The 27,040-nt window shown below is 35.8% G+C and overlaps 1 protein-coding gene across 3 annotated transcripts; it reads right to left on the reverse strand.

The window, feature by feature from the left end:
- Positions 1–180: 180 nt before the first annotated feature.
- Positions 181–27,040, reverse strand: rabl6a (RAB, member RAS oncogene family-like 6a). 3 transcript variants are annotated; one of them, XM_079417551.1, is made up of 18 exons: positions 26,910–27,040; positions 25,506–25,925; positions 25,015–25,415; positions 23,864–23,998; positions 22,445–22,492; positions 22,156–22,185; positions 20,828–20,880; positions 20,343–20,434; positions 17,856–17,996; positions 16,754–16,859; positions 13,883–13,986; positions 10,910–11,271; positions 6,893–7,055; positions 6,357–6,560; positions 4,763–5,000; positions 2,932–3,118; positions 2,447–2,505; positions 181–1,895 (listed from the first exon to the last, which is right to left on the reverse strand). In XM_079417551.1, the coding sequence occupies exons 3-18, from the start codon at positions 25,142–25,144 to the stop codon at positions 1,695–1,697; spliced, it is 2,253 nt and encodes a 750-aa protein (XP_079273677.1). In that variant the 5' UTR covers positions 25,145–25,415; positions 25,506–25,925; positions 26,910–27,040; the 3' UTR covers positions 181–1,694. The 3 variants fall into 3 exon arrangements, with proteins under 3 accessions (XP_079273677.1, XP_079273678.1, XP_079273679.1); XM_079417552.1 differs by lacking the exon at positions 22,156–22,185; XM_079417553.1 differs by lacking the exons at positions 22,156–22,185; positions 25,506–25,925 and having other exon boundaries at positions 26,910–27,028.

A 27,040-nucleotide genomic window follows, 5' to 3' on the forward strand; every position in this document is an offset into this window, starting at 1 on the left:
TAGTGATTCAGTAGCCCATTCTTTCTCGTTCATGAAAGAATCAACTGCTTTGAATGAATCAGTTCAATTAACGTTTCTGTGATAAAGCAGTGATTTGACACCACTTACTGCCGGCATTAATGTCATAGAGTCGGTCTATCATTTAATTTCATATTTCTATATTACATTTTTTTTTTTTTTCAACAGAACAAACAGAAAACAAAAACAAAACAAAAACAAAACAAAAGGCTTAGCCAGACTTTAAATGCACAGCTGTCAGTTTAGTTCTTATTAAGATAAAATCAAAGAAATCGATAAGTTACAGGGGAAGATTACATTGACATTAGCAGCAATAGGCTTCTTGTTTTGAGTCATGATGACAACAGTTTTCCAGAACAATGTAGGCAATCATGCAAAGTGAAAGAAACAGTCCAAATAGGGTGTCTATATATATCCGATGAAAATTTTGGGTCCATTTTATTTCTGATACAAGGGGTGATTTGTACTCAGCATATTATTTTAAACTGAATAGCATGTTTTGTTGCACACTGAAATTCTTTAGCATGCTCCCAGACTGAATCCCAGTCTTAAGAGATGGAGATATTTAGTGCAAAATCATTTTCAAACAGGTGAAAATGTTTATTACTACTGTCTCATTTCAGTTGTAGCTAGGCTCTAGTTTATATGAAACGGTTCATGTAGCATGGATTAAAATTCATATACAGTGTAAATCCTTTACACCGAACACGTTAAAAATAAGTTTGGAAAAGTCGTCGGGAGCGAGGTGGTGGTGACGTTGAAGGCGAGCGACAGTAGTTTGCTTTTATTTAGACTTCAAAATTCGTCAAAGTTATATTATTTTGTGAAAATTATCTTGATGGACAAAACGTGTAAGATTTATGAACTATGATTGAACACAGAGCTTAGTTTTTACGATAATCCAAATGCCTATGGAAAAATCCTATTGGCATTTTGTCGAGGGAACCGGTTTCATGCTAACAGCCGATCCGCCTACAAAGTGACGTCATAGTTCCCCCACTCTATTGCTGGTTACTGCATTTTTATATTCAGTAATATTCTTCAAAATGAGATACTAGTAATAAGTTACTGCCATGGAAATTCCTAATCATAGCAACCAAAGCGTCTCAGATGGAAAAACGCTGTGCCACCAAAGCATTCAGGTGGCTAAAAACACTTTGATGGACACGTTAATTGACTATTTATTGTTAGGCATATGGCCTATTAGTCTTTTTTACATTTATGCTATATACTGGAGCCAAACTTAAGAAAATATACCAGAATATGCTAATTGTGAATGAGCGTGCAGGAGCGACATGTTAAACATACACGTTTAAAATTGGAAGTTTACGTTTGTGAATCCAGAGGAGAGTTTTCGGGAATGTCTTGCGCGTAAACTACTCAGAATTTACTCGTATATTTACGAATGTTTCATGAACGAGGCCCATTGACAAAGACACACAAAACAAAACCAATAAAGCTAAAATTACCTCAAGTCTTGAGTGGAACAACTTAATTCTAATCAATTAATAACGGAATAAACTCTGGATAATTTGAAAATACTGGAAAACAATGGTGCCATGTACCATTTTATAAAGCTGCAATGCTGGAAGAACAAAAACGCTGTGAAAGGTTAGGCACTGAAAAACAGGTGGAATGGATTGGAAAATGACCTGGCGATGTCAAACCCTGATTGGTTAGAGTTCTTCATAGTCTCCGCCCTCACTGTTTCCTAGCCCTTCTGCACCCGCCAGGAAGGCCTCAAGATCATCCACAGCTCCTGCTTTCTTGGTCCTTGCAGATTTCTTCTTCTTCTTTTCTTTCTCGTCTCCAGTTCCCGCCTCATCTTTTTCCTTTTTCTTGTGTTTGTGTCGTTTCTTGCTGCTTTTCTCGTCCTCCTAGAAAAAAAACAAGATTTTTCTCTTTTTATTTCACTATATATAAAGACAGTTTGTGCACAAGCAACAAAATCTGATGGTAAGAAAAAGTTTTAATAAGAGTAAATTATCAACCAGTAGATGCTTTTTGATTGCTGATGCCGATATTGAGAAGGCTTGACTGGTGTCCAGTGTAATGCTCTTAATTATGTATAATAATATTTAATCATAACAAATAAGATGCAAACAAAATGAGTGCCATTAAATGAATACTTTATATAATTGTACAGATTTAGCTATATTTGACATTAGTTGAGTTCAATAATTTTAATAGCTTTGAAACAAGTTGTATTGTATAAAGCACTATACAATTAAACAAGATTTGGCAAAATGTGCCAAAAATATATATATAAAAAAAAACTGGACGCTATTCTTTGACAAGCTTGCTGGTCGATTTTGGAAGTGATGTACATGGCCGCTGCTGCAAAACTCAAAAATAGTAAGTTTATTTGCCTTGGCTGATATATCAGTCACAATCAATCAGTAATATTGTCAGGTTTTTAATATCTTACCTCTTTGCTTTTCTTTTTCTTCTTTTTCTTGTCCTTTGTGGAGTGTCTACTTTCATTATCTGCAAGATAATACACACACTTGGAAGTTATGCTGTTATTGGATTACTGGAGTACATTTTTACAAGAAAATATTATTTCAGTACACTATTGTAAGTCCTCTATGCCCCGCCTCTCTCAAACGCTTTGTTTTCTACAAAGACCCTCCTTCCAACAAGTGCAGCGTGCTCTGATTGGCCAACTGACCCAGTGCATTGTGATTGGCCGAACACCACAAGCCGTGTCGGAAAAGTAATGCCCCTTTCTATAATAGCGAGCTTCAGCTTTCAAAATTAAAGTAAAAACAGTTAATGTCCTTAGTTTTACCATCATTTCAAGCCTGAGAGTGGAACAGAGTCGTGTGGCAGACACAGTGATGAAGCTTGCATGTGTCTCCCTCTCACACACACTCACACTCACACACACAGCGCATTATTTACTAAACATACCTTCCTGATCTTCACTGCTGTCTTTACTCTTAGGTGTTGTCTCATCAAATCCCAGGCCGAACAGGTCAATGTCACTGTTGAGGGTCTTAAATGAGGGGGCAGCAGGTTTGGGGGGCTCTGGGAGTCCAGCTGACACAAACCCATCATCCGTCCGGTCAGATAAGTCATCTCGTGCAGAAAAAGTGCCCTGTGCAAAACAGATGAAGCATAAAATTTGAGGCTGAGCGGGAATTATTTGGTGGCAAAGTACTTATTTAATATCTTAATTGTCTTTCATGGGCTTTTGGTTTATATGGTTTATATTTCTTTGAGAACATAAAGCATAAAACATTTTCATTACTTGAAGTAAAACAATAGAAAAACACAAATAAAAAAATAACAAAAACTTTATGTCAGCTATTTGCCAAAGCAACATTCCTCATTTCTCAAGTAAAAAACAAAACAAAAACAAAAACTTTTTTAGGAAAAAATAAAAAAACAGAAAATGTGAAAAAAAAAACATTCAACATTAACAAAAATATACTAAAATAAGACTAATTGTGGAATAGCAGGCTGTGGCTTAAAGTGGAAGTGAAGCAGTCAGTCAAGTTTACATTATTTAGTAAAGTAATATCCACTTTAATTAAAAAATATATGACAAACACGATTAATGTAACCGTTTTAAAGAAAAAAAAGATGTTTTGTTATAGCTTTTGGAGCATGGACGCCGGCATCTTGCAATACCACCGCGTGTGACGTCACACCGTTGGCCATTAAAGTAATATATAAGTATATCTTTACATTATGTACACACGCTTGTTGAAATGGAGGAAGATGAACTTGAAAGAACTGTTGAGCCCAAAATAAGTGCAATTGCTAATGCATTTGAGCCGATACAGCGTGGGGACCGAGCAGTACTGCCGTTACGAGAGGAAGAAGTCGTGAACCTGCTCTGGTTTGGGGTGAAGAGCGGGTCAGAAACAAATCGCGTTTACATGGATACTCATCAAAACAGCTATGAACATAATATTCTGTGCATTTGCTGAAGCAGACTAGAAAGAGGACTCAATTTGGTACTCACGTGCAAGTCCGAGCCGAGCGCTTTTTGCATGTGTGTGTGTGTGAATGTGCGCAGAGAAACAATCGGTCAGCGAGTACCGCATTGAAATCTCTTTCGTACGGACACGCTTTTGAATGGCTAAAACGTTTTAATGTTTAACCTGACGAGGCTTAAAACACGTGAGAATGATAAAGCAGCACTAGCCTGATCATTCAGAACTGCATTCTCTTAAAAGCAGGTAAATTCGCAGATTAACATAAAACATGTTACATACCACAACTGGTGAACGAGCCAGTGTAATGCAAACATGTCTGAAAGGTCTGACATATGACGCTGCATGAATAATACTGTATGAAGCATTGTTTGTTTACATCACGCTGCACCTCGCATTATGAAAACAAAGTTTGGGATACAATGATCAAAACTTCGTGATGAGGTGATATTGATATTGTATATGTTTAATATTCATCCAAATTATGGTGAAAACCAAAACATTTGTGTGTTAAAATAACATATTTGTGTATTCAAAAAGTAAAGAAATGCTTATATTACTTTACTGGCCAGTGGAGCGAACCAACGCCGTGACGTCACACGCGGCGGTACGTGCAAGATCTTTTTTTCTCTCTCTTTAAAACGGTTACATTAATCATGTTTGCTATGTATTTTTTAATTAAAGTGGAAATCAATTTACTAAATAATGTAAACTTGACTGACTGCTTCACTTTAAGATTTCATGAGTTGACTAGTTAGTCATAAGCAACAATAATCAAGAGCCAAGAAATGGTTTTCTACCTTCTTGATCTTGGGTCCATCAAACTCTTCGTTCTCAAAATCAGGGTCGTCCATGAAAAATGAAAGCATCTGCTGAGCGACTGGAGCCCCTTGGTCTGAATCCGAGTTGGCCTCAACAGCGCCTCCTGTCTTCAGACCTTGTCGCTGCACTCCAGGTCCTGCTGTGGTTTTCAGGCTTTGGGGTCTCTCAGCTGGTTTAGACTTGGTTTGCAGCTGTTTGACAGAATTCACTGTAGATCTAGAATTGAAAGAAAATATGAGGAAACAACATCTTGACTCCAAATAATCATTCATTAAATCTGAGATCTATCCATCTGTCTATCCATCCGTCCAGCCATCCGTCTATCCCCCAATCATCCATCCATCCATCTAGTATCTACCTATCTATTAGGGGTGGCATGGTACATGTATTCGTACCGAACTGTCACGATACGGACATCTCGGTTCGGTGCAGGCCTTATGACGAATACAGGCAATTCACCCTTAATCCAGAAGGGGGCGCCCGCAGTAATGCAACGCTGTTTGATAACCGCCAGCAAAAGAACAGCGAATGCCATGAGTTGCGCACTTGAAAACAAAGCCCCCTAGACAGTGACAATATGCTGATTTTGAACACGTCTCTCATATAGACTACAAAGGAGTATACTTTAAAGGCTTGCGCACTCAACTGTTTGCAAAATGGAGCTTTGTGCTCGTTTATCCTACCTCTCTCATTCGGCACAAATCCAAATATTCCATAATATTTCCATATTTGCGATGTAACGTATCTGAATGTTAAACTATTATTTATTATGTAAATTAAAGCCTTTGTACTTCAGTCGCATTCCAGCGGTGACACAGAGGCGGGTGCGCTGATGTTTGGCTCACTGTATTTTATTTTGATAAAGTACCAACTGCGCTGTCAAGTTAGCAATGCTGGAACTGATGTGTGTTTTTTTTTTGTGAGTGTGCGCGTGCGCTCTGGCGCGATCACTTCAACAGTTCTTTATACCAGCAGAATCAACTTTAAACACTTAGTCTTATTAATAATCACTGTATAAAGGTCTGCTTTTATTTGTGTACACTCGCAATGAAAACAAAACAGATTTTATATAACATGTAATAATATTTAGCATTTTCACATTTAGGTGGAAAAAAATTGTAATTTGCACTACTGTCTGTTCAAAACAAATGAAAAGATAGTGGATTTTTTTTTCCTGTTGTATCGAAATCGTATCGAACCTTGACCCCTGTGTACCGTGCCACCCCTACAATCTATCCATCTCTCTCTATATCTCCCTATCTATCTATCTATCTATCTATCTATCTATGGAAATCACTTGTGCCAAGGTAGCATTAATTGAAAAAATAATATCAAGAAATTAAAATTGGCTGTGCCTTCATTAAGAGTGATTTAATTAAAGTAAATTAGACAAGTCTCTCTGCTGATGGAATTATTTCTATTTCGGAAGCTCATCAACAGTGAGCGAAATTAATTAAAAACGTACAACAAATCTTCAGGAAATTGTGGTCAGGTCTCAACACGTCTGCATCTCACTGAAGCCTTTCTATTAAAAGTACGATGCATTTCACACATCTGCATGCGGCTTCGTACCCCTTTGACTTTGGGCCTGAACCAATGCCTTTGTGCCTGGCAGCAGAGGGCATAGATGAATCTTCCTCCTCTTCATCACTCGTGAGGGTGACGCTCATGCTCGGGACCGCCGCTTTAACGGCAGGCTGGGAGAGCGCTCTGTCATCCGGATCTAAATCATCCTGGAAGCCGGAGACCAGAGGATTTCCCCGACCCTCTCCATCACTGAGGAAAAGACAGAAACATGAGATCAAATTCAAACTCATTTACTTTCTCAATAAATGCCCCTGCTCTTTTGCTGTGATCAATGCATCAGTCCTTAGTGTAAAATAAAAATGTTTCCATGCTTTTTCACTGTTCCTCAAAATTCTCTTCTTTCTTCATCTCTAAAAACCCCCAAAACTCATTCTGAGACAGAAAAATCAAGTTGATCTGAGCAAATGAAAAATCCCATCTGTAATCCTGTCCAGTCTGCTGAAATTACTACAGTAATACTCAGACAAGCTAGAGAGATGATTTTTGCTTTTAGAAACAAACTGCAAGTTATCACAGCTCACCTATCACTGTCCAGGATGGGAGCTGATGCTGGAGGTTTGTTCTTTGATTTAACTGCTGTTCCACCATCTTCCAGAAAGGTCCGGTCCAGGCCCACCTCTGGCACAAATTCATCCACACTCTGCACCTTTCCAGAGGGCTTCGGGTCTTCAGAGCCTGTAGATTCTGATGAAGATAAAAGACCAGAAAAGGGTTTAAAATGAATGCATGAAATTCATCATGGCAATAGTTCAACAATTGCACATTTACACGTTTTAACAAAATGCATGTTTACTGAAATTATATTAATTGCAATGGCGAGATGTACAAATTGTTATGCACCTGCAAAGATCAGATATTTATACCATATTTACAACTAAAACATATTTGACCGTTATAGATTTTTCTCATTATTAAATTCTACATTTATTATTATTATTTAAAAAAATTGTTCATATAAATGTAACATTAGGTTAGTCTGTCATTACACCTCAAGCATCAAAAGAAAAATATTTTATGAAACAACATTTTTAAAATTGCATTAATATAAAATGCAAGAATACACAACTACAAAGATCAGGTATTTATACTCGTCCATTACGGAATTACAGAATGGTCCTGTTATAAAATTATATTATATTTTTATTATTAATTATTATAATTATTCTAAAAAAGGTTAATGAAAACAGAACATAATTAGCTAAATCTGGCAATATACCTCAGGCATAAAAATAAATAAATTAATTAATTAAAAAATGAGCAAACAAATTTTTCAAAAAAACATTAAGATATTCCGGTATTGCCACATTAATTTTATGACAATCAGGCTCATTTCCTCAACAAATTCTTATTAAAAATCTTATTCCATTAATGTAATACAGTAATAAATGCAGTAATCAGCCTGATTATTTGGATTAAATAAAATAAGCAATACAACACTCAGTACAAGTAATTATTTTTTAATAATACTACAAACTCAAAAATTTAAATTTAAATGTCCAGGGCTGCGTTTCCCAAAAGCATTGTAAGCCTAAACTGATAGTAGCTCTGTTGGTGGCAATGGGTCTACGATGATATATGAAACGTAGTATGAATATATTATTATATAAATATATCTAAAACCTAGACCATGTGTGATGCTGAATGAATGATAATTTATGATATTGTGGCATCTTTAATGCCAGTTTAGACTTGTGGCAAATTGGATCCAGCATTCCCCAGAACAAAAGGGAATTTTTAATGAAATCAAACAAAAAACTAAATTAAGAAAGCTAAATATTTGCATATGATTTTTTTAATATAAAACATATTGCAACATGATGATAGCCATTTGACACGTTCAGTTTCATTGTGTTGACAGGAAGTGCATTAGCGTCCTTCTGATCGGCCCCCTCCCCCAGGATCTGCAATGCAGAAGCAGATGCAATGGTGCAGAGCTGCGTGTGTTTGTCAGTCCACCGGTCTCTGTAATGACTGTACAGCGGCGGCTCCAGTGTTGCCTGATAATATCTCATTGCTATTCAGTATATAAGGCAATGAATGTAGTCCCTGGACGACAGCCCCTCTTTACTACAGTTCATTAAGTCACATTAGCAAAGCCACACACACACTAGGGCAAATGTGTAACTTAAATGTTGTTAAGGCCTACAGCAGAGTTTGCCTCACTTCAAGGTACATATTGTATGTAATAGAGCAATGGACCTATCTGGCCCGCGCCCGCAGCCAGATTATTTTGATAGCGGCTGGTTCTGAAATAGATCTGTTATGACAGCAACAGTTACTCACAATCAGAGTATGTGAGCGGAGCGGTGTGATTTTGAATGGAGGGTGGAGCGGATTTTTTAAAAGTCGGGAGCGTCGTGGTTTTCACTCGCTCTAAGATCGCTCAGAGCGCGGAGGGGAAATTGTTGCTGCGCCACTCCGCCACAAATGTGGCTTTTTGATAATGACTATCCTACTACAGGATTTAAACACAGAGTAAAAGCTCTCTACCACTTACAAAAGACACTGTAACAGTCTGTCAGGCAATTCTAGTAGCATTTTTCATCAATTAATTTCTTAAATTATAGATTTAGGTGTGTTTTTGCCTTTTCATGTTTTTATTCGATTTATTAAGGTGCCGTAAATCAAATAGTTCTATATTCCATCGTAATTCTACAGTACTATGATATTATGTACAGTACATGCAACTGCAACTTTTCATTATTTGAAATAAATTAAACAAACCTAAATAAATCTGAAGTGCTAAAATAACTAAAACTGAAATTAAATAGCAACAACTTCATAAAAACATGAATAAAAATGATGAACACACACAAAACAATTACTCATATTTTAAGTAAAATGAAAATGAAAACAGTAAATATCAAAAGGGTTTCTGGAGGTTTTAGGAGGTAATTTTAAGACTAAGTAAAGAAATTTAAGGAATAAATTGAATGAAACATGATATGCCAATATGGTCTCTAAAAGGATTTTTCCTGGGTCAAAAATGGTTGGTGGTGGGTCATCCACACACACACAGTAAAAAGTACCCTACCCATGTGATCTGCAAGCCCAAAACTGACATTTAATTTAAAATAAATGCAAGGAAACAGTTTGTGTTTTTCACTTTTTTTCCTTTTTATTCATGAAATAAAAAAAACAATCACTACCAGGACAGATAATTATACAAAGTGCTTACAACTAGTGCTGTCAAATGATTAATCACATACAAAATAAAAGTTTTTGTTTGCATAATATATGCGTGTGTTCTGTGCATATTTATTATGTATATATAAATACACATGCATACAGTATATATATTGAAAATATTTACATGTCTATATTTATATTATAAATAAATATATTTAATATATAAACATAACATATTTTTCTGAAATATATACATGCATGTGTGTGTATTTATATATACATACATAATAAATATACACAGTATACACACATATTATATAAACAAAAACTTTTATTTTGGATGCGATTAATCGCGATTAATCGTTTGGCAGCACTACTTACAACTATTTGTAAATGTCACCATTACCAAAGTATCATTTAAAAAGTAGCATTATAAATGCAACTAAAAATTTATTTAACTAATAGTTAAATTCTTTTACAATTGAATAAAATTAGCTAGTTAACAAAACTTGCTTTGTGCTTGGTTCTGGTTTCACCTCACTCCAGTCTAAACGGATTTTTTTTTTTTTAATTAATTTTATTATTTTAGGTAACTTACTACAAACTGTCATATAAATAACATGAAAATACTGTAGATTATTAAGGTTAAATCTTACTAACCACTCTTGCTAAATGGGGTAAGCATACTTACGATCTAATTTCTGAGTAAATGATTTATACACTGATTCAGACATTGAGGTATCATGAGTTCAGTGTTGAGCAGATCAGTTGTTTTAACCATTCAATGAAATGAATCGTTTCAAAGGAGTCGTTAGGTTGCGAATCGGACATTAATCGGACGTGGACGCTCTCTGCTCTTTCTCTCCTTCAGTTAACATGCGTGCTATCACACATGCAGCGGTCATTTACATCACTCGTAAATTACATTAACTGATCAAAAATTCACTTTGGTGGCCGTCAAAAAAATTTAAATGCAGGAAAAACCCTGCTCTAAATGTAAATGTCTTGAATTGGCAAGACTTCAAAGTTGGAAAACACAACCTTCATTCAATTCATTTTACAAAAAATCAAGATATATTTACTTGACAGGAGATAAATCTTGTTTTCTGAGAAATACATTTATGATTAAAACGAACAATTAGGTTTCAAGCACAAACTACTTAATTCTATTCAATTTCACAGAAAACAAGATGTTATATCTTCAATTTTCATCTCAAGTAAATGAATAATGATTTAAGGATGTTTAGGTATTTGTACTGGAAAACAAACATTTAATGCCATTTGAATTTCTGAATTTAAGATTTTCTGCTCCAATTTAAGATCTTGATTTGTTGAGGGGCGAATTAAGACCTGCAGAAACCCTAAAAACTATTATATCAATGATACTATAATAACTGTTCTGTACTGACCTGGTTTGTCTGGTGACGTCTCTGCAGCGGACGATCCGAACAGGCGTGACATGAAGCCTCGTTTCTGGGCAGGAGGAGGTGCGGGTACCGGTGCCACGGGCGAAGGCTCCAGGGTTTGAGATGGTGTCTGGGGTACATGGGCGGTTGTGGTCTGGTCGGGAGGGTGTGGTATAGATGGCGGCGGTGGAGGGGCGGATTGGGTCTGGAGTGGGACAGGGGCCTGTGGGGTGCTGGGGCTGGAGTTACTGGGGGAGGCGGCACCGGGCAGCACCACAGGGGACTGGGAGCCTGACGACGGGCTCTGGCCATTAGAGGGTGCCGGAGAGCCGTAAGCTTTGCGTGCCTCCGTCATCTCAAGAAATCTGGAAAAACAGCAGTGATGACATTCTTGGCTTAATGGGTGGCCAAATCCCTTACACAAAATATCTACGTGAAGTACCCCCTGATATTGTTATTATTTCAATATTTATGTATAATTAATAGGCATATGGCACAAGGTGAGCATAAAAGACGCTCGGGATTGTTTGCGGAAACAGTATAGCGCTGTGTGAGAAGTTTTCTGCGCACACATCTGAAGCACGCACGCACACAGACAGCCGTGTCTACACCGCACGAATACTGAATTTAGCTCTCTTCCACTTTTTGTGCATAGATGAATAAATACAGACAAAATTACACCAAAATGCGCATTTTGGCAAAACATCCTAGCAAACACAGTCGGTTAGGCATATGTGTTAACGTAAACAGTTGTGTGTATCAGTAAATTAAATCCGTGCTGCTTTCTTCTTAACCTCTTAAGACCCTGCGGCCTCATATGAGGACATTATATTTTAGTGAATTTCTCTGAGACGATACATGCCAGAGTTTTAAGTCTGGATGTCCTGTACAGAGCACATTCAGGGCTTTTCAGAAATACCAAATGATTGGATGTTCCACCGTGACCTCTCCCTCGCCTTGGTCTTCACAAATGTCTGAAATTAATTTATGGAAATATGATAATATTTTGTAATTATTTAAATCTGTCAAATTTTTTAATTGTGTGTCATAAATCAACATCTCAGGAAAATGTTATGGGGTTTCAAATCAAAATATGACTTTCTGTTACGAAGCATATGAGGACACCGGGACTTAAAGCATGTTTATTACGCATTTTGGGAGACATAAATGAATAGGGAAAGAAATTATATTTCAGTATTCTATGAAATATTATATATTATTATGAAAATCTTGTCAATTATTACTCCCATTATTACACTTCTTTTTTCATTACATGTTGCCCCAAAAACACATTAATATGCAAATTAGATTTAGTTTATAGATACATTGTATATAATGAGAAAACCCCTTTGTGGCCATTTTACACACATTTTGCAGAAAGAAAAAAAAAAGTATATCGAATCATTCTGTTACAACATAGCTGAGAATGATCTTTATACAAAGTGTGGTAAAAAAAAAAAAAATCTTAAACTAAAAATGTATAGGCGATTTAAAAAAATCGTTTGTTTTGCCTATGCATGTTTATTCATGTCTTTTAATTTTTTTAAAGAAATCGAGTCTCGATGTCCTCTACCGAGGACAAAGCATAACTTATTACACTATTCTAAATGCTCTAAACAATTTAAAGACGTGAAAAAAACCATTTTTTTCCTAAAACGTTTTTCTCGGGTCTTAAGAGGTAAAAGTGAAAGCAAACTAATAATAAATCTAATGCTGTCAAAGAAAAATACAAGTGCTTACTGCTCCTGACTAAATAACCTTTGTAACATCAAAAATGATTCATCTTAATTTATACAGTGAAGACTATGCAGTTTTTTTACATTTGATTGCGTACTTGAAAATAAATTTTAGACTGAGCTGAAAAACCTGAAAAGCACTGTTTATTGAACTTGTGTCTTTGTTCTATTGTATTTATTTTCTGCTATTGCTTGTAATTTGGTTATCTGTAGAAATGTTTTTAGCACTGAGCCCATAGCTGCCAGAATTGTTTTTCCAGTTGTTTATTTTCTTATATATATATATATATATATATATAAATAAAAAAGTGTATAGGCCTATTTTTTGTTGTTGTGAATGTCCCAATTGAGGTATAGGATGTGAAAATTTCAGATAAATGTTCATGTTATATATTTTGGTTGCATTTGTGAATCAATAAAAAAAATGTAGATGGTGGTTTAAAATATGTATATAATATCATAATATAGAAATATCGATCGATATACTCCTGTATTGAATCGAATCATAATCGTATCGCAGAATTTTTTGAGGTATCTGCAAATATCGAATCGCTGGGCATGAGAATCGATATTGTATCGTGACGAACCATCCGATTTACACCCCTAATAATTAATTAATATTTTTTAATAATAATAACACCACCACAATAATATGAAATATATGTTAGAAATCTTATAATGGGCCATGTTTGGATCTACCAACCGTACAATAATCCAAACACAAACCTCAAAAACAACACAAAAATAGGTCACTGAGCACAAAACCAAGCTTCTGCTGGCCATTCCAGTCCTCTGACCTGAACCCTGTAGAAAATGAGTGAGGTGAACTGAAGAGAAGAAGCACCATCATGGAGCTGGGAACCTGAAGGATCTGGAGTGATTCTGGATGAAGGAATGGTCTCTGATCTCTTGTCAGGTGTTCTCTAACCTCATCAGGCATTATAGGAGAACATTTAGAGCTGTTAAACTGGCAAACGGAGGTTTCAAAAAGTATTGAATAAAAGGGTGCCGTTAATTGTGGCCAATGTGTATAAGAGAAAAATTATTATTATCCATTGAAAGGTTAGATTTTTCTGAATTAATTTAATAATTAACAATGCAGATTAATTTTCACAGCCTTGTTTTATCATATTTAACAAGGGTGCCCATATTTTTGGCCATGACTGTTATTTATATATATATATATATATATATATATATATATATATATATATATATATGTGATGAGGTTTACACTCACATGTCATAGTTCTGGTCCTCGGTCTCCTGCTGAACACTGAGTTCTTCTAGCGTGGCATCGATGTCAAGCTGATTTGTCTCCAGTTGCCGTAATAGAGTCTCCCTCTGCAAACACAAACAAACCACATCAAACATACTGTAAACTCACTGGACGTCAACACTGACCTCACAGGTGCGTATGCATGACCAAAATAAAAATACTCTGGGTAAATAAGTTCAGACCGCTCATTTGCGACAGCTGTTAATGCACAACCACTGTTTTAGATCGATTAACTGTAATACTGTACATGATTTCCATTCAAACCGAATGCATTAATCTATGCTATGCACTGCCGCGTACAAAAACTGTGACAATTCATTCGCTTAAGCACTTTACTCGGCAGAGCTGAAACAGGCAGCGCATATACTTACTCGACGGCAACCCGCCAAAATAAAAGCTTGCTGATTATAGGTTTGAAAAAAGTAAAGGAAAAAAATGAAATTTTGTATTTTTTTATGTACTGTAAAAATTTTATTTTTACTTAATACTCATATTCTTTATTTAATACTCAATATTTTAATTCTTAAAGAGGTCATATGACGTTGCTAAAAAGAACATTATTTTGTGTATTTGGTGTAATGCAATGTATTTATGCGGTTTAAGGTTAGAAAACACATTATTTTCCACATACTGTACATTATTGTTGCTCCTCTATTCTCTGCCTTTCTGAAACGCGTCAATTTTTACAAAGCTAATCGTTCTGAGAAGCGAGGCGTGCTCTGATTGGCCAGCTATCCAGTGCGTTGTGATTGGCCGAATACCTCAAGCGTGAGACAGAAATGTTACGCCCCTCACCGTATTGTGATGCCGTGTCCCGGCGCGACGAGACTAAAACAATTAAACCCATTATAAACGAGGCATTTGTTGCATCCAGTGGGGACATAATTACTGATTATAATGACTTATACTGTCTTTTTACGTGCTGCGTTGCATCGCGCCGAGTAAACATTACCATGTCTGCATTTGTGATCGGAGAACCGACAAACAACAAGCACTACTCTACACAGCTCAAAACTCACGTTGTTGGGTTTAGATGTTTGTTCAAAGTCATGGAAGTCAGAAGTGGCCTTTAAACTTTGACTGAAAAAGATAGCAAGGAGAGGAAAACAGATCTCGGCACAGCACTGAAATTTTCATGAGTTTGACATGCTGTGCTCGACGGACTGATTCTGAGCAGCGGGATTTGCATCACGTTTATTGCAGCAAGTCTGAACATCTTGTCAAGCTGTAAACACTCCTGTAGAAGAGGAGAAGATCTAACAGTGTCCTACAGACAAAAGTGTCATAAACAGACTTGTTAAATAACCAAAGCACAACCAGAACCCCATGGCAGCATCCTGATATGGTATCTGATACTTTTATGAGCTACAGAGGTTGCATCTGTATTTATGATCTTGTACGACTGGTTAATTGAACTAGCCTAGAGAAGTTAATTTCTCAAATAGGATCAATAAAATACATTAAACTGAAACCAGTCTTCCAACCTACTGACTGCAGAGTAACCTCAGGAAGAGCCTGAGACGCTGACACATAAGACACAGCAGTTGCCATTGATCCCCGGGCTAATTTCAACCTACCTTATTAATTAATGCCATTCAGTCAGTCTCAAGAGATGCATAACGAGAATACAAATAAAGGAAGTACTTTAACTCTACTGCTAAAGCAGGGGTGCTCAAATGTGCTCCTGGTGGTCCACAGCTGTCAACTGAGTGCTCTCGAGAAGGCCTTGCTGTAGGCTTCCCGCAACATTTGACCAGTTCATTTCCATAACTTTTGTGATTAATAAGGGAGCTGTTATTGTTATAAAAAAAATCACTCTCAGTAACTGAAATAAAGCTGAAATATAATAAGATATAAATATCAGATGAAAAACATAGGCAACTAACTGAAATAAAATAAGCTGAAGTTGAAGTACTAAGACAAAAATTAAAATTTAAAAATAAAAGCTAAATAGAAATAAAAAAAAACCTAATACTAATAAAAATGTGAAAAGTACATGACAAAAATATTAAAACGTTAAGATAAAATTCTTCAATTAAAATGGAAACTGAAAATATAAATACTATAAAAATATTAAAATAATACTAAAATATCCCCGGTTTAATTAAAATCCTTAAAATTTATTAAAAATAAATGTGTCAAGAAGAGATTTAACTTTTTAAATCTTGACTAATATCAATTTCTAGCTAAATGAATATATATTATTTTCATTAAAAAATAAAAAACTGAATTTTTGATGGAATCTTCCCTGAATCACAATTTAAAATGGTCTCATATTTCTAGGTTTTCAATGACCATGGGAGCTACAGTGATTTCAGAAATCGTAGTTATGACATTATGTGAATTCAAGAGATTTTGCTCAGAATTAACAAAATTATAATGCATCGGGAAATTTCATATTTCTCTCATTTTCACTTCCTGACACAGACAGAAACATTTCAGCACTAGTGCGCAAAAAAAAAAAAGAAATAGCCCCAAAACGTGCATGGATACATCTATTTTTTTTTACAATAGAGCAATGTCCAGGCATCTTTAGAATGCTATTTTCAATGCTCTATAATTTGGGTAACACTCATTCTATTTCTGCATACTGCTTTGAAAAAAATATATATGGTAGTATGTGAACGCAGCCCTGAAAACTACAGTAAGTGTATTAGAGCAAGGCAGCAGATCTCCAGGAGAAGCATAAAGAGCCCCTGCCATGACCCAAAAACTATAAGTCTGAACGAAATTAAATCCTCATGTAAGGATTGAACTTGAAATTATGCTAAAACTAGACCAACATTGACCTAGAGCAAGTGTTCATCTCTGACTTTGAGAGTTTCCTCTGACCTGCAGCTGCAGGAATGGGATGTTGAAGAAGCGATGGAGGTATTTGAGACCAAAGCCGTTTTTCATGGAGGACTCGGCATAGTGGATGTAGGAGGAGCCCGGCGGTCTAAAATGAAAAAGGATTATGGGATTAGAGAAAAGTTGGCTGATACGTGATAGACATACATTATTCATAAGAGCTTTGCATTGTATATCCGGAGCCATTTTAACTTTAAAATGAAAAAAAGGTTATCAGTAACAGTTTTTCTGTGTAGGTTATTCATGAAAGACAGATCTTCGCATTATTTCATAAAATGCATGTTATTTCCATTGCGTGATTCATTAGAATAAATTGCTAAATTGTTTCACATGGGCAAAAGACTTCATTTTCAAGGTCAGATAATCAAGGAGGAGAAACCTTTAAGGTAACTGTGCAATTTTAATTTGTTAAAATTATTTCCCATTTGTAGACTGGCTTACTGGAAAACGTTAACACAGGCAAAATGATACTTTTTTAGCCATCTGACATATAAACCGGCTCAATCAATGGCATGAGTTTGAGGCGAGACTACCTGTTTGAAACGTAAAGGTCTTTAATTACCGCTGATTGTAATAATATACTTAACACTTGATAACAGACAACATAGAATTTCTGGGGGAAAAGCATTTATAGAGCCCTTTTGTTAAACTAATTGTAAAAATTTTAATAAATTGTTAAAGTTTTATGATTTAAATTTGTTAGAAATGCTTTTTGATTTTTAAAATTTAATTAAATAATTAAAACAAAAAAATTGTTAAATAGAAAACACAGAATTTGTGGAAACCCCCCCAAAATGGATCCATAGGGCCCTAAAATAAAAATTTTGTTAAACTTTTAATAAAATGTTGTTAAACTGCACACATTTCAGGATTTTAATTAATTAGACATGCCTTTTGATTACTAGCATTTAATTTAGCCTTTAAAACAGAATCCACAAAATTGGAAAAATGGAATTTGGAGAAAAAATAAAACAAAATCTAGTAAAAAATGTAAAATATTTTACAGGGCCCAACTTCAAGCATGGAGTTGGACTAAGATGGTCCGTAAGTCCCTTGTTTTGAGTGTTCATCTTGAACTGCCCACCTGTTCAGACTGGTGATGAAGTCTCTGATGTCGTCGGGTAAGATGACCCTGTGCTCGCCCATGTCCCGCTGGTTACCCAGGACACACACTGGGATGTGTGTCGGCACTTTTGGCAACTCCCTAAGAATGTAGTTGAACGTCCTACAGCAAAAACAAGAGTCTGTAATTAATATGAAACATACTTTGACGTGATTTCCTTGTGTAGTGCACAATTTTATACATTATAGACATTTCTCTTAGATTACACGTATATAAACCAAAAACATATCAATATATAAAAATGTGAGTTTTAACATTTAGTGCAGTTTGGGATATTTTTAAACTGATTCATCAAATCATCTTATTTGCATTATTGGTCAGCACTCCTAGACTTCATACCACCCACATATAGGTTGGCAAGGCACACAGCATAAATGCCAGCAAGCAGCATTAAAAAGCAAAGCAGTAAATGCATTGTCTTGTTTGCTCGTCTACACTGGCCTGATAGCCAGCTGTAAAAATTATTGCCAGCTGTATTTTTCAACCAAGCTGAAAAATAATCAAAGTAATTCTACCTTCATGTGGTAAACGATTCTGACCAGAAAAATCAAGAATGCAAAGGGTAGACCAAGATTACAGCCAACATTCATTTAGTGAGCTGAGCCCCATTGTTCGTACATGAATCACTGAGGTAGCTGAATTTTATTGATGATTTGACACAATCCTAGATTGTCCCATTCTTCAAATATTAATTCGGTTTTCACATCTGTACACTAAAATCTGCTATTAAGTAGGCTAATTTAACACAAAAAGTGGAAATTATATCTTATGAGAGCACCTTGTTGAACAGGCAAAAAAACCAACAACATTCAGCATTGGCTGGCATATAACTAAGAGACATAAAGTTGTGTCTCTTTAGATATGAGGGAATACTTCAACTCATAAATTTGTTGGAACCTCATATACTGTACACAACTGTGGCCAAGTGGCAATTTCTACAGCGCAGGAGATGCAGCGTAAACGTGGTAAAAATAGTGTCAAAAAACTATTTGAATTTAGAATATTCGTCGAATTTAAAATAAAAATCCACATTCGAATGCAAAAACATTGCATTCGAATTTTAGGTGTGCGTCAGTCAGCCTTATCAGTGGTGCACAAGATGCCATGATGTAGGTGTCGTTGCCTTTTTTAGCCTATCCAGTTTAACCCACTGGATGCGGTGCTGCTCATTAAACATATTGCAGAAACATCAATGTGGAGATGTTGTTGTTTACCTCAAGACTGGAACCAAGCCATTCACACAGAATGCATATTTATCGCATTTTCTAGAGGGACATCTATCACCGTTGCACTCGCATCTCGCACAAGAGAGCCGCATGTTTAGAAAGCCATGTAAAATTAATGTAAGTTCAACTTTTAAAAAACATGTATCGAGACTTTATGGCGGTTTTTCTGCATCCAACATTTTTAAAAGAAAAAAGTAGCCTAATCTTTGTGATTATTATATATTAAACAATAATATATAAATAGAATAAAAATCTAATATATAATAAAATAAATTAATAAAGATAAAAAAAAAAAAAAAAATCAAATAACAAAAATTGCTATATAAAAATAATATAAATAAAATAATATGTAATGCTAAAGTATAAATATGATAAAAATGTATATGATATATAATGTGTATGTATGTATTTGAGGAACCAAGTTAAAGAGACAAGAAACATGAAAAGTCATGATTTACTGTATGTTTCTTTCTTCTGTTGAGCACAACAGAAGATACTTTGAAGAATGTCGGTAACCAAACAGTTGACATTATAGCCACTAACTTCCATATTATGCAAAAAATACTATGGAAGTCAATGGCTACTGTCAACAGTTTGTCTACAAACATTCTTCAATATATCTTCTTTTTTGTTAAACAGAAGGAACTTCAGGTGAGTAAATGATGGCAGAATTTTACTTTTTGGGTGAAAGATAGAAATCATCACTTATCTCATATGTTAGATCATTCTTGCTAAGCAATGTACGAAGAATGTGGCACTGATTAAACACCTAAAATGTACACACAGGTGACAACAAGGCTCCCAGGAGCACAAAAGCAATTGTTAAGGCAAAAACACAGCCCTATCAATAAAGCAGAGCCCAGGTTTGCAAACAAGTGGCACCTGTGATGCTGTGCTTGGGTCAAAAAGGAAAGACCCATTAGCAGAATGCAAGGCAGATCCAATGAGCAGAGATAAACTGAGTCAGAACCTTTAAGAGAGACTGGGCTGCAGGTATTGGTTTCTTTGCTTTCTTTGTTCCTCGACTCTGAGAATGAGACGCTCAATGACCCAATGTAACGCAACGCCCAGTTCTGGCACCTGATCCTGGCCACAGAACAAAAAGAGCAACGACGGGGTGGGAAACGAGTGATGGAGGAACAGGAGAGGGAGACGGAGAATGAATGAGGGGTTTGGAGAGAGTGAATGTGGGGAAATTCAGAAAGAAAGGCAGATTCCTTACCACTGTTTGGTGATGTCGAACATCATGATCACGCCATTACAGTTCTTATAAACATCCAGGAACTCTGCATCGAGAGCCATCTCGGTTTCCGACTGCACAGAGAGCAAAACAACTCCAAGATTACTAATTGTTTCCAGCTGAATGAACATTAAAATCAACTTACAGACTACATAATGAGACATTTGAGACGTCAAATGATTTTTAACAAATCAAATGTACTACATAATGCATTTTTGAGTATTAATCACATGGCAATTGTCCAGCAGATTTACACTACCGTCCATAAGTTTGTTGTTGGTAAGTTTTTAATTTAAAGAATTAAATTGTTCAAAAGTAACAGTAAAAACTTTAAAACAGTAAAAAAGATAAAATTTTTGATTAAATGCAGCCTTGTTCAACATAAGAGACTTCAAAATCTTACCAACTCCAGACTTTTCAACAGTAGTGTAACTAAATATACTGAATATTTCATGTTTAACAAATACCTCCTGAGGTTCATTTTCCAATTTCAGATTCTCTCCACGTTTTTTCCCTTTCCCTGCAGTAGTTGGAGAAACATGGATATTACAATTAGGTAACTGTGAGTCTGAGATGCGAGAAGAGTAATATTCATATGCTTACCCATCCAGTATCCACCAAAGCAGCCAAACTATAATTTTGCTGTCCTCTAACGAAAGTTGCCCTGAATCTTTACACGTTTACTGGAACCCTGACTATTTTAAACAACTTGACAGTCACAGCAATCCATAAGTAATATATTACTCTTATTGGTACTAATACTATTATAATATAAATTGCATTTATGGTACACATTTAACCAGTTCATGCATACCCAGGGAATCGAACCCATGACCTTGTCATGCTCTATGAGTTTGTCTCAAATATGATATTTTAAGGAGAACAAACTAAGGTATACATAAACTTGCAGAGCTATGCATTAATTTAGATTTTTTTTTTTTTGTAGAAACACATCTCACATCTTGTTCCCAGAAACCACATTATTCAGTATGACGTAAACACATGTTAATATAGTATTCAATATCTTATTTCAATATTTACATGTTGTGTATAAATGAGAAAAGGCAAACGCAGATAGAAAGTAATTAGAGCAAAGCTGAATCAACAGCAGCAGCTCCCTGTGCAAATATTTTCATGGTAACGACAGTTTACTCCTATAGTTACTATAGATGTTGTATAAAACCATCAAAAACTCATATGGGTTCTCCTTCAGTGTAATATATACAATCTTTCTCACAATTAAATTTTTTTGGATAACAGTGGTGGCTAAAGACAAACTTTTAACAACACCTTGAATATGGTATTTGGATGAGAACTATGGCTACCATGGTAAATGTTTGCAGGTAACAACTACCAATTTACAAAAAGTGTAAATAGAAAATGCAGGTAGACTTAAGAGTATTATTATTGTTGATCATAATTTAAACCACAACCTGAAAAATCAACTGAATTTTCAATTGATGCAACTTTTAAAAGGGGGCTGTTTGAAATAATGTTTACATTGTAGAAGAGGATTCTGGAAACAATTTCAAAAATGCATACAAAATGTGATCCATTATAAACAAAGCATATCGCATGCCCCCTATTAAAATAAATCTACTGTGGGAAAAATGTGGTCATCTGATTTTAATGTAAGTCCACACTAGGGTCTAATAACAGCACAAGCTACTGAAGGTAAGGTCTATTTTGAGCACGGTTTTATAGTAAAAGAAGAGAGGTGAAGATCACAGTGCACACACACACACACACACACACAAACAGTTTAATTTTTGACTAACAGATTATTAGTTCTCACCTACACCTTCTGGAGGAGGAAGCTTTTGCCCTTTGAATATTTGCAGACCATAAGAAAAGAAGTAAAATACATTGCATCTTTTTCCTTAACAGATAGCTGCAAACATACTGAAGTTACCATTTCATTAGGGCTGCATTTTTCAGTGCAAATCTTTCAAGTGCTTATTTCTCTGCAAATAAAAATTTAGTTTGGGGTACACACATTGAATTGCCACACCGGCTAACTTGTACTAACTAGCACTAGGGCAAGTGCCGTGTCACTAGTACCAGAGTGCTTCCTAAAGACTCACCTTTATCTACCACATCCCAGACTTCAACTTTCACTACATCATCTGTTGCTGCGGGGCAAAACACAAAACAAGAACAAAATACAGTCAGAAATATTGTCAACAGGTTCTGACACTTCACAAAATATGACCTAGTATTTCTCTTTTCTGATAGGGAAGTCTATTTATATAAATTATTTTAGATCACTGTAGCAATAGCCAAAAATACACTGTATGGGTCTAAATGATCAATTTTTATTTTATGCCAAAAATCAAAAGGATATTAAGTAAAGAGTAAAGAAGATATTTCTTAAATTTCTTACTGTAAATATATCAAAACTTTATTTTTGTTTAGTAATATGCATTGCTAAGAACTTCATTAGGACAACTTTAAAGGTGATTTTCTCAATATTTAGATTTTTTGCTCCCTCAGATTCCAGATTTTCAAATAGTTGTATCTCGGCCAAATATTGCCCTAACAATCCATACATCAATGGAAAGCTTATTTATTCAGCTTTCAGATGATGTATAAATCTCAATTTTGAAAGATTGACACTTAAGACTGGTTTTGTGGTCCCAGGGTCACATATGCATCTTCATATAACGTTAGCCAAAATATTAAAACACAAGTCAAAAACAATAGGAAAGTTTATGAAGGAATAGCATTAAAACGGCTGTTAAAAATGTAGGCCTACTTCATGTTGGCTATATTGTCTAAAAACAAAACAATCCTTGTTTTACTTGCTCAGACCATGCTCATTTGTTCAGTGAATTTAACATGTGAACGTGGTCTGGTGAAAGACGGGACTAGAGGCGATTCTGCACTTGAAAAGAAAAACGCTCGGCAGGAACTGAAGTCACTGGCACGCAGAGAGATAACTACAAGCAAGCAGACAGTTTTGAAAAGAGCCTGGAAATCCCGCACCACCACCGAAGTGGGTCTTCGTTTAATAGACGGCGCGGATGGGATCGCAGACCGCAGCGGCAGGTTGTAGTGTATGACATGATTGACATTTGCTGGCTTTGGCTAGCCTCCAAGCTAACACATACGTGCCTGTATTGAATATGATTACGCATCGCTCCAGTAAAGTTATTGTAAGCCAATCTGACATTACACAGTTTACACAAACCTTTTCCGTTTCCTTCTAAGGTTAATTCAAAAGAATCCCACACCTTGCTGGTCTTTTGCGTGGTCACTTTTGAGCTCGCCGCAACTGACATGAAGAAAACGCATCAGACGAGGTCTGAGGTAAAAATGTAGTTTCCGCCCAGATACGCTTTTAAAAAATATATATATATATTTAAATATTTTTAGAACTTATGTATTGTTTTTCAAAAGTTTGAAAAACAATACATTGTTTTCAGTGTCGACTAGCAGGAGCTGTACCGTTTAGTCGACTAATCGACTCGACCCGCACATCCCTAGTACTCAGCAATACTCACTTTTGTAGCTCCAGTGAATGCTTGTGACCTGGATCTCCTGCGTGGGGATGTACTCTTCCAGAAACGTTTTCCCTTGAAGCCGATGCCAAAGTGCACTTTTACCCGTGTTTCTGTCCCCACGGATGACTATTTTCACTGAGAGAGACAAGCAGACACAAGAACATTAATATGATCTAAGGAACCCCAAATTAAACAATCCCAAGTTTCAATGCATAAACAAAGGTATATCAGCTATATCTACCAAAACGTGCTTTTCACAGCTGAAATGCTTGGTATCTTGGGATATCTGTGTGTCTAAAAAAAGGCACCTCTACCCAGGAGAAGCGACTGGAAAAATAGGCCAGTAGGTGGGTGATCATGTATCATGCATGCATTTTTTATTAACACAGAGCCGCGGAAACAGCACGACGAATATTCAAAGCCAGATCAATGAAGAAACACCGACTGGCTCACTGATGCAGCATCGCATGTCAAAACACAACTTCAACAAAACTCCATCACACCGGCTGCAGGCAAAGCAAGGAGCATTCAGTTACTGTATGTCTTGTTGTGCATTTAAGACACCGAGTATCACAATTGTTATGATGTCTCAAATTTCCAATGAATTAATTTTTAACTTTGCATTTCATAATTGTTTTATGAGGAGACAAAATAAACCTATATTTTTAGTTCTTTGCATTTACATTATTTTCGTAACGATTAAATCAAATTCAGATTACTGTAATGCAATAAATATATAACATTTCCATTGCTATTCTCAATGGTGATTGTCATTGGTATTCAATACTATAATGCTTTTTTTTTTCTTCTGAAATCAGCATAAATTGAAAGTTGTACAAAACTACTAGTATATATACTTGTTACATATATATTTCCTTCTTTTATGTACTAATTTTTAATGATTTGTGAATGAAATATGACCAAGACAAGTTCTTGAGAGATTTCATGAGTTTTGTTTCGATTTGTTTTTCAAGAAAGTTTAACCTCGCGAAACAAGTGTTCCCGAGTGCTATTCAACAGTATAATACTTTAGACAAAGAAAAACTCACGCGACAAGCCTAAAAGAAAACATTGGATGTTTTCAGCACAACTGAAAACTATTTGTGAGTGGCTCTATTCAAAGAAAGTTAGATTAAACACGAAGCTCTTACTGTTATATTGTACGCCCTTGGCGAAACGCCTCTGTAGACTCTGGTTCATGGACTGCAGGCCTGCAGGAATATTTCTATCCCTGAGCTGCCCTGCTTCAGAGCCCACCAGCTTCTTCAGAGCGGTAAACATCTCGATGAAAGCCTCTTCAACAGTCCAGCGATACTAAAGCCTGGTCTTCCAGGGAAACACTCACTGCGGTGACTTCAGAATTTCTTAACCTAACATATTGACGGCAGGTGTAACGTGGTCTAAAGGTCAAAAGTGGAGTCCGTCTTTATTATATACTGATGCAGTTAGCAGCAGATGTTTACTTTCTATTTCAACAGTTTACAATCCTACAATGTGCCATTTTATCCACTGTAACCGTTCATATCTGTCTATACCGGTCTGCTGGCATCACCTGTGAGAAAAACAATCATCAGTTACAGGAATCACAGAAACTGCCTTCAGTTATACGAAAATTAAATAAATTCAGTCATCATTTACTCACTTTCATGTCATTTCCAGGTTCTTTCTTTCATGGAGCACAAACAGAGATGTTTACCAGTATGTTCACATTGTCCCTTTCCACAAAATGAAAGCAAAGTGACCAGAGCAAAGAACAAAAAGTGTGCTACAGTGGTGGCCAAAATGATTCGAACACTAGTATTTTGCAGGTAGGTCTCTTGAAGCGTCTTGTTATAAGTGACCTGTTCTGTCGTGTCCGTCAGCTCGTTGTCTATGTCCTGCTCTGCGATGCGGAAGACCAAATGCATCACATCCTTGAGGTCGAGGCTCAAATAAACGCTTATTTCAGTACGATTAAACAAAGAAAATGCATCGTTGCCACAGTTCTTCTGGATTGAGTCGGTCTCAGTTTGTTCTGTTTCTTCATGTCATTCAGATCAGATCTCTGTGTGTTGACAGACTCCTTGTGCAAACAAAAATATCACTGGATTATTACAATTAATGGCAAAATTAATGTTTGGAAATGTAAACTGATAATTCCTACTGACACGCTACAGCAAAAGATAGAAATAACTGACTTAAAACCACATTTAGCTGCTGAAAATACTAATACTTTTGGCCACAACTGTATATACTTCCAAAGCAATACAATTTGTGTCAGGAATAGACCACAATTTTAAGTTTAAAAAGATACTTGCATGGAAAAGAGCAGAGTGAACACTTAAAATATCTCTTTTTGAGTTCCAGGACAGAACGGCAGTGATATTGAGTAAATAATTCCACATTTGGGTGAACAAACCCGAGGCCAACTAACCAACATTTGAGAATCAGAAAAAGCATTGACCAGCAGAAACTGCAGTATATAAATATATCTGAGGTGTCTGATAACTGATAATACAATTAAACTGCAGTTAAAGTGTTAACTGAATATACATACAAACAAACAAACATATGGGCTATATGTAAAAACTTCATTTTAGTAAATTACATGAGCATAAAATACATAGAATATTATAATAATTTGCATAATAATAATAATTATTATTATTATGGTTGTTATTAACAAAGATTAACAATCTAATTATGAATTAAGTAGAAAAGTGTGAATATAGGTAAAAATATTAACTATAACTGATCTAAATCCACACATAAGGAGAACTAAAATCGCATTATATTTTAACCTAGCATTATAACCAAGTAGAAAGAGATCTAAACATTAGAAATAATTCGACATTATTGACATCATATTTTACATCGAAAGCAGCATAAACATAATCACAACCTCAGATTAAGACAGAAGCATCAGATTCATAGATCAAATTATTTCTTATAATTATTAGCGCTCGTTTGTTTGAGGGCCATCAGCTGCTATTACAACACAAACCGAACAGCAACGCTTCATTAAAACTCAGCAGCGCTTTATTTCTCACTGCCTCCCTAACGTTACCTGGTTGACGGTATTTCAGTCACATTCTGCTGTTTGCTGGGGTTAGCGGCAGCCCGTTTTAGGAAAACATTTCCTTAGCATCCCTCCCTCATCCCTCAGTTGTGGAATGCCGTGAGGACAGCGAGAGGGGC

Source organism: Barbus barbus (genome assembly GCF_936440315.1).
Source record: "Barbus barbus genome assembly, chromosome: 5".
Classification (NCBI taxonomy): domain Eukaryota; kingdom Metazoa; phylum Chordata; class Actinopteri; order Cypriniformes; family Cyprinidae; genus Barbus; species Barbus barbus.

Coding starts and splice junctions, on each gene's coding strand:
- rabl6a (XM_079417551.1), bottom strand. CDS start 25,144: ATGTTTACCGCTCTGAAGAAGCTGGTGGGCTCTGAAGCAGGGCAGCTC. Junction 20,435..20,827: donor TGGAAAATGAACCTCAGGAG/GTATTTGTTAAA, acceptor CTCTCTGTGCAG/TCGGAAACCGAGATGGCTCT. Junction 7,056..10,909: donor GACGTCACCAGACAAACCAG/GTCAGTACAGAA, acceptor TATCTTCATCAG/AATCTACAGGCTCTGAAGAC.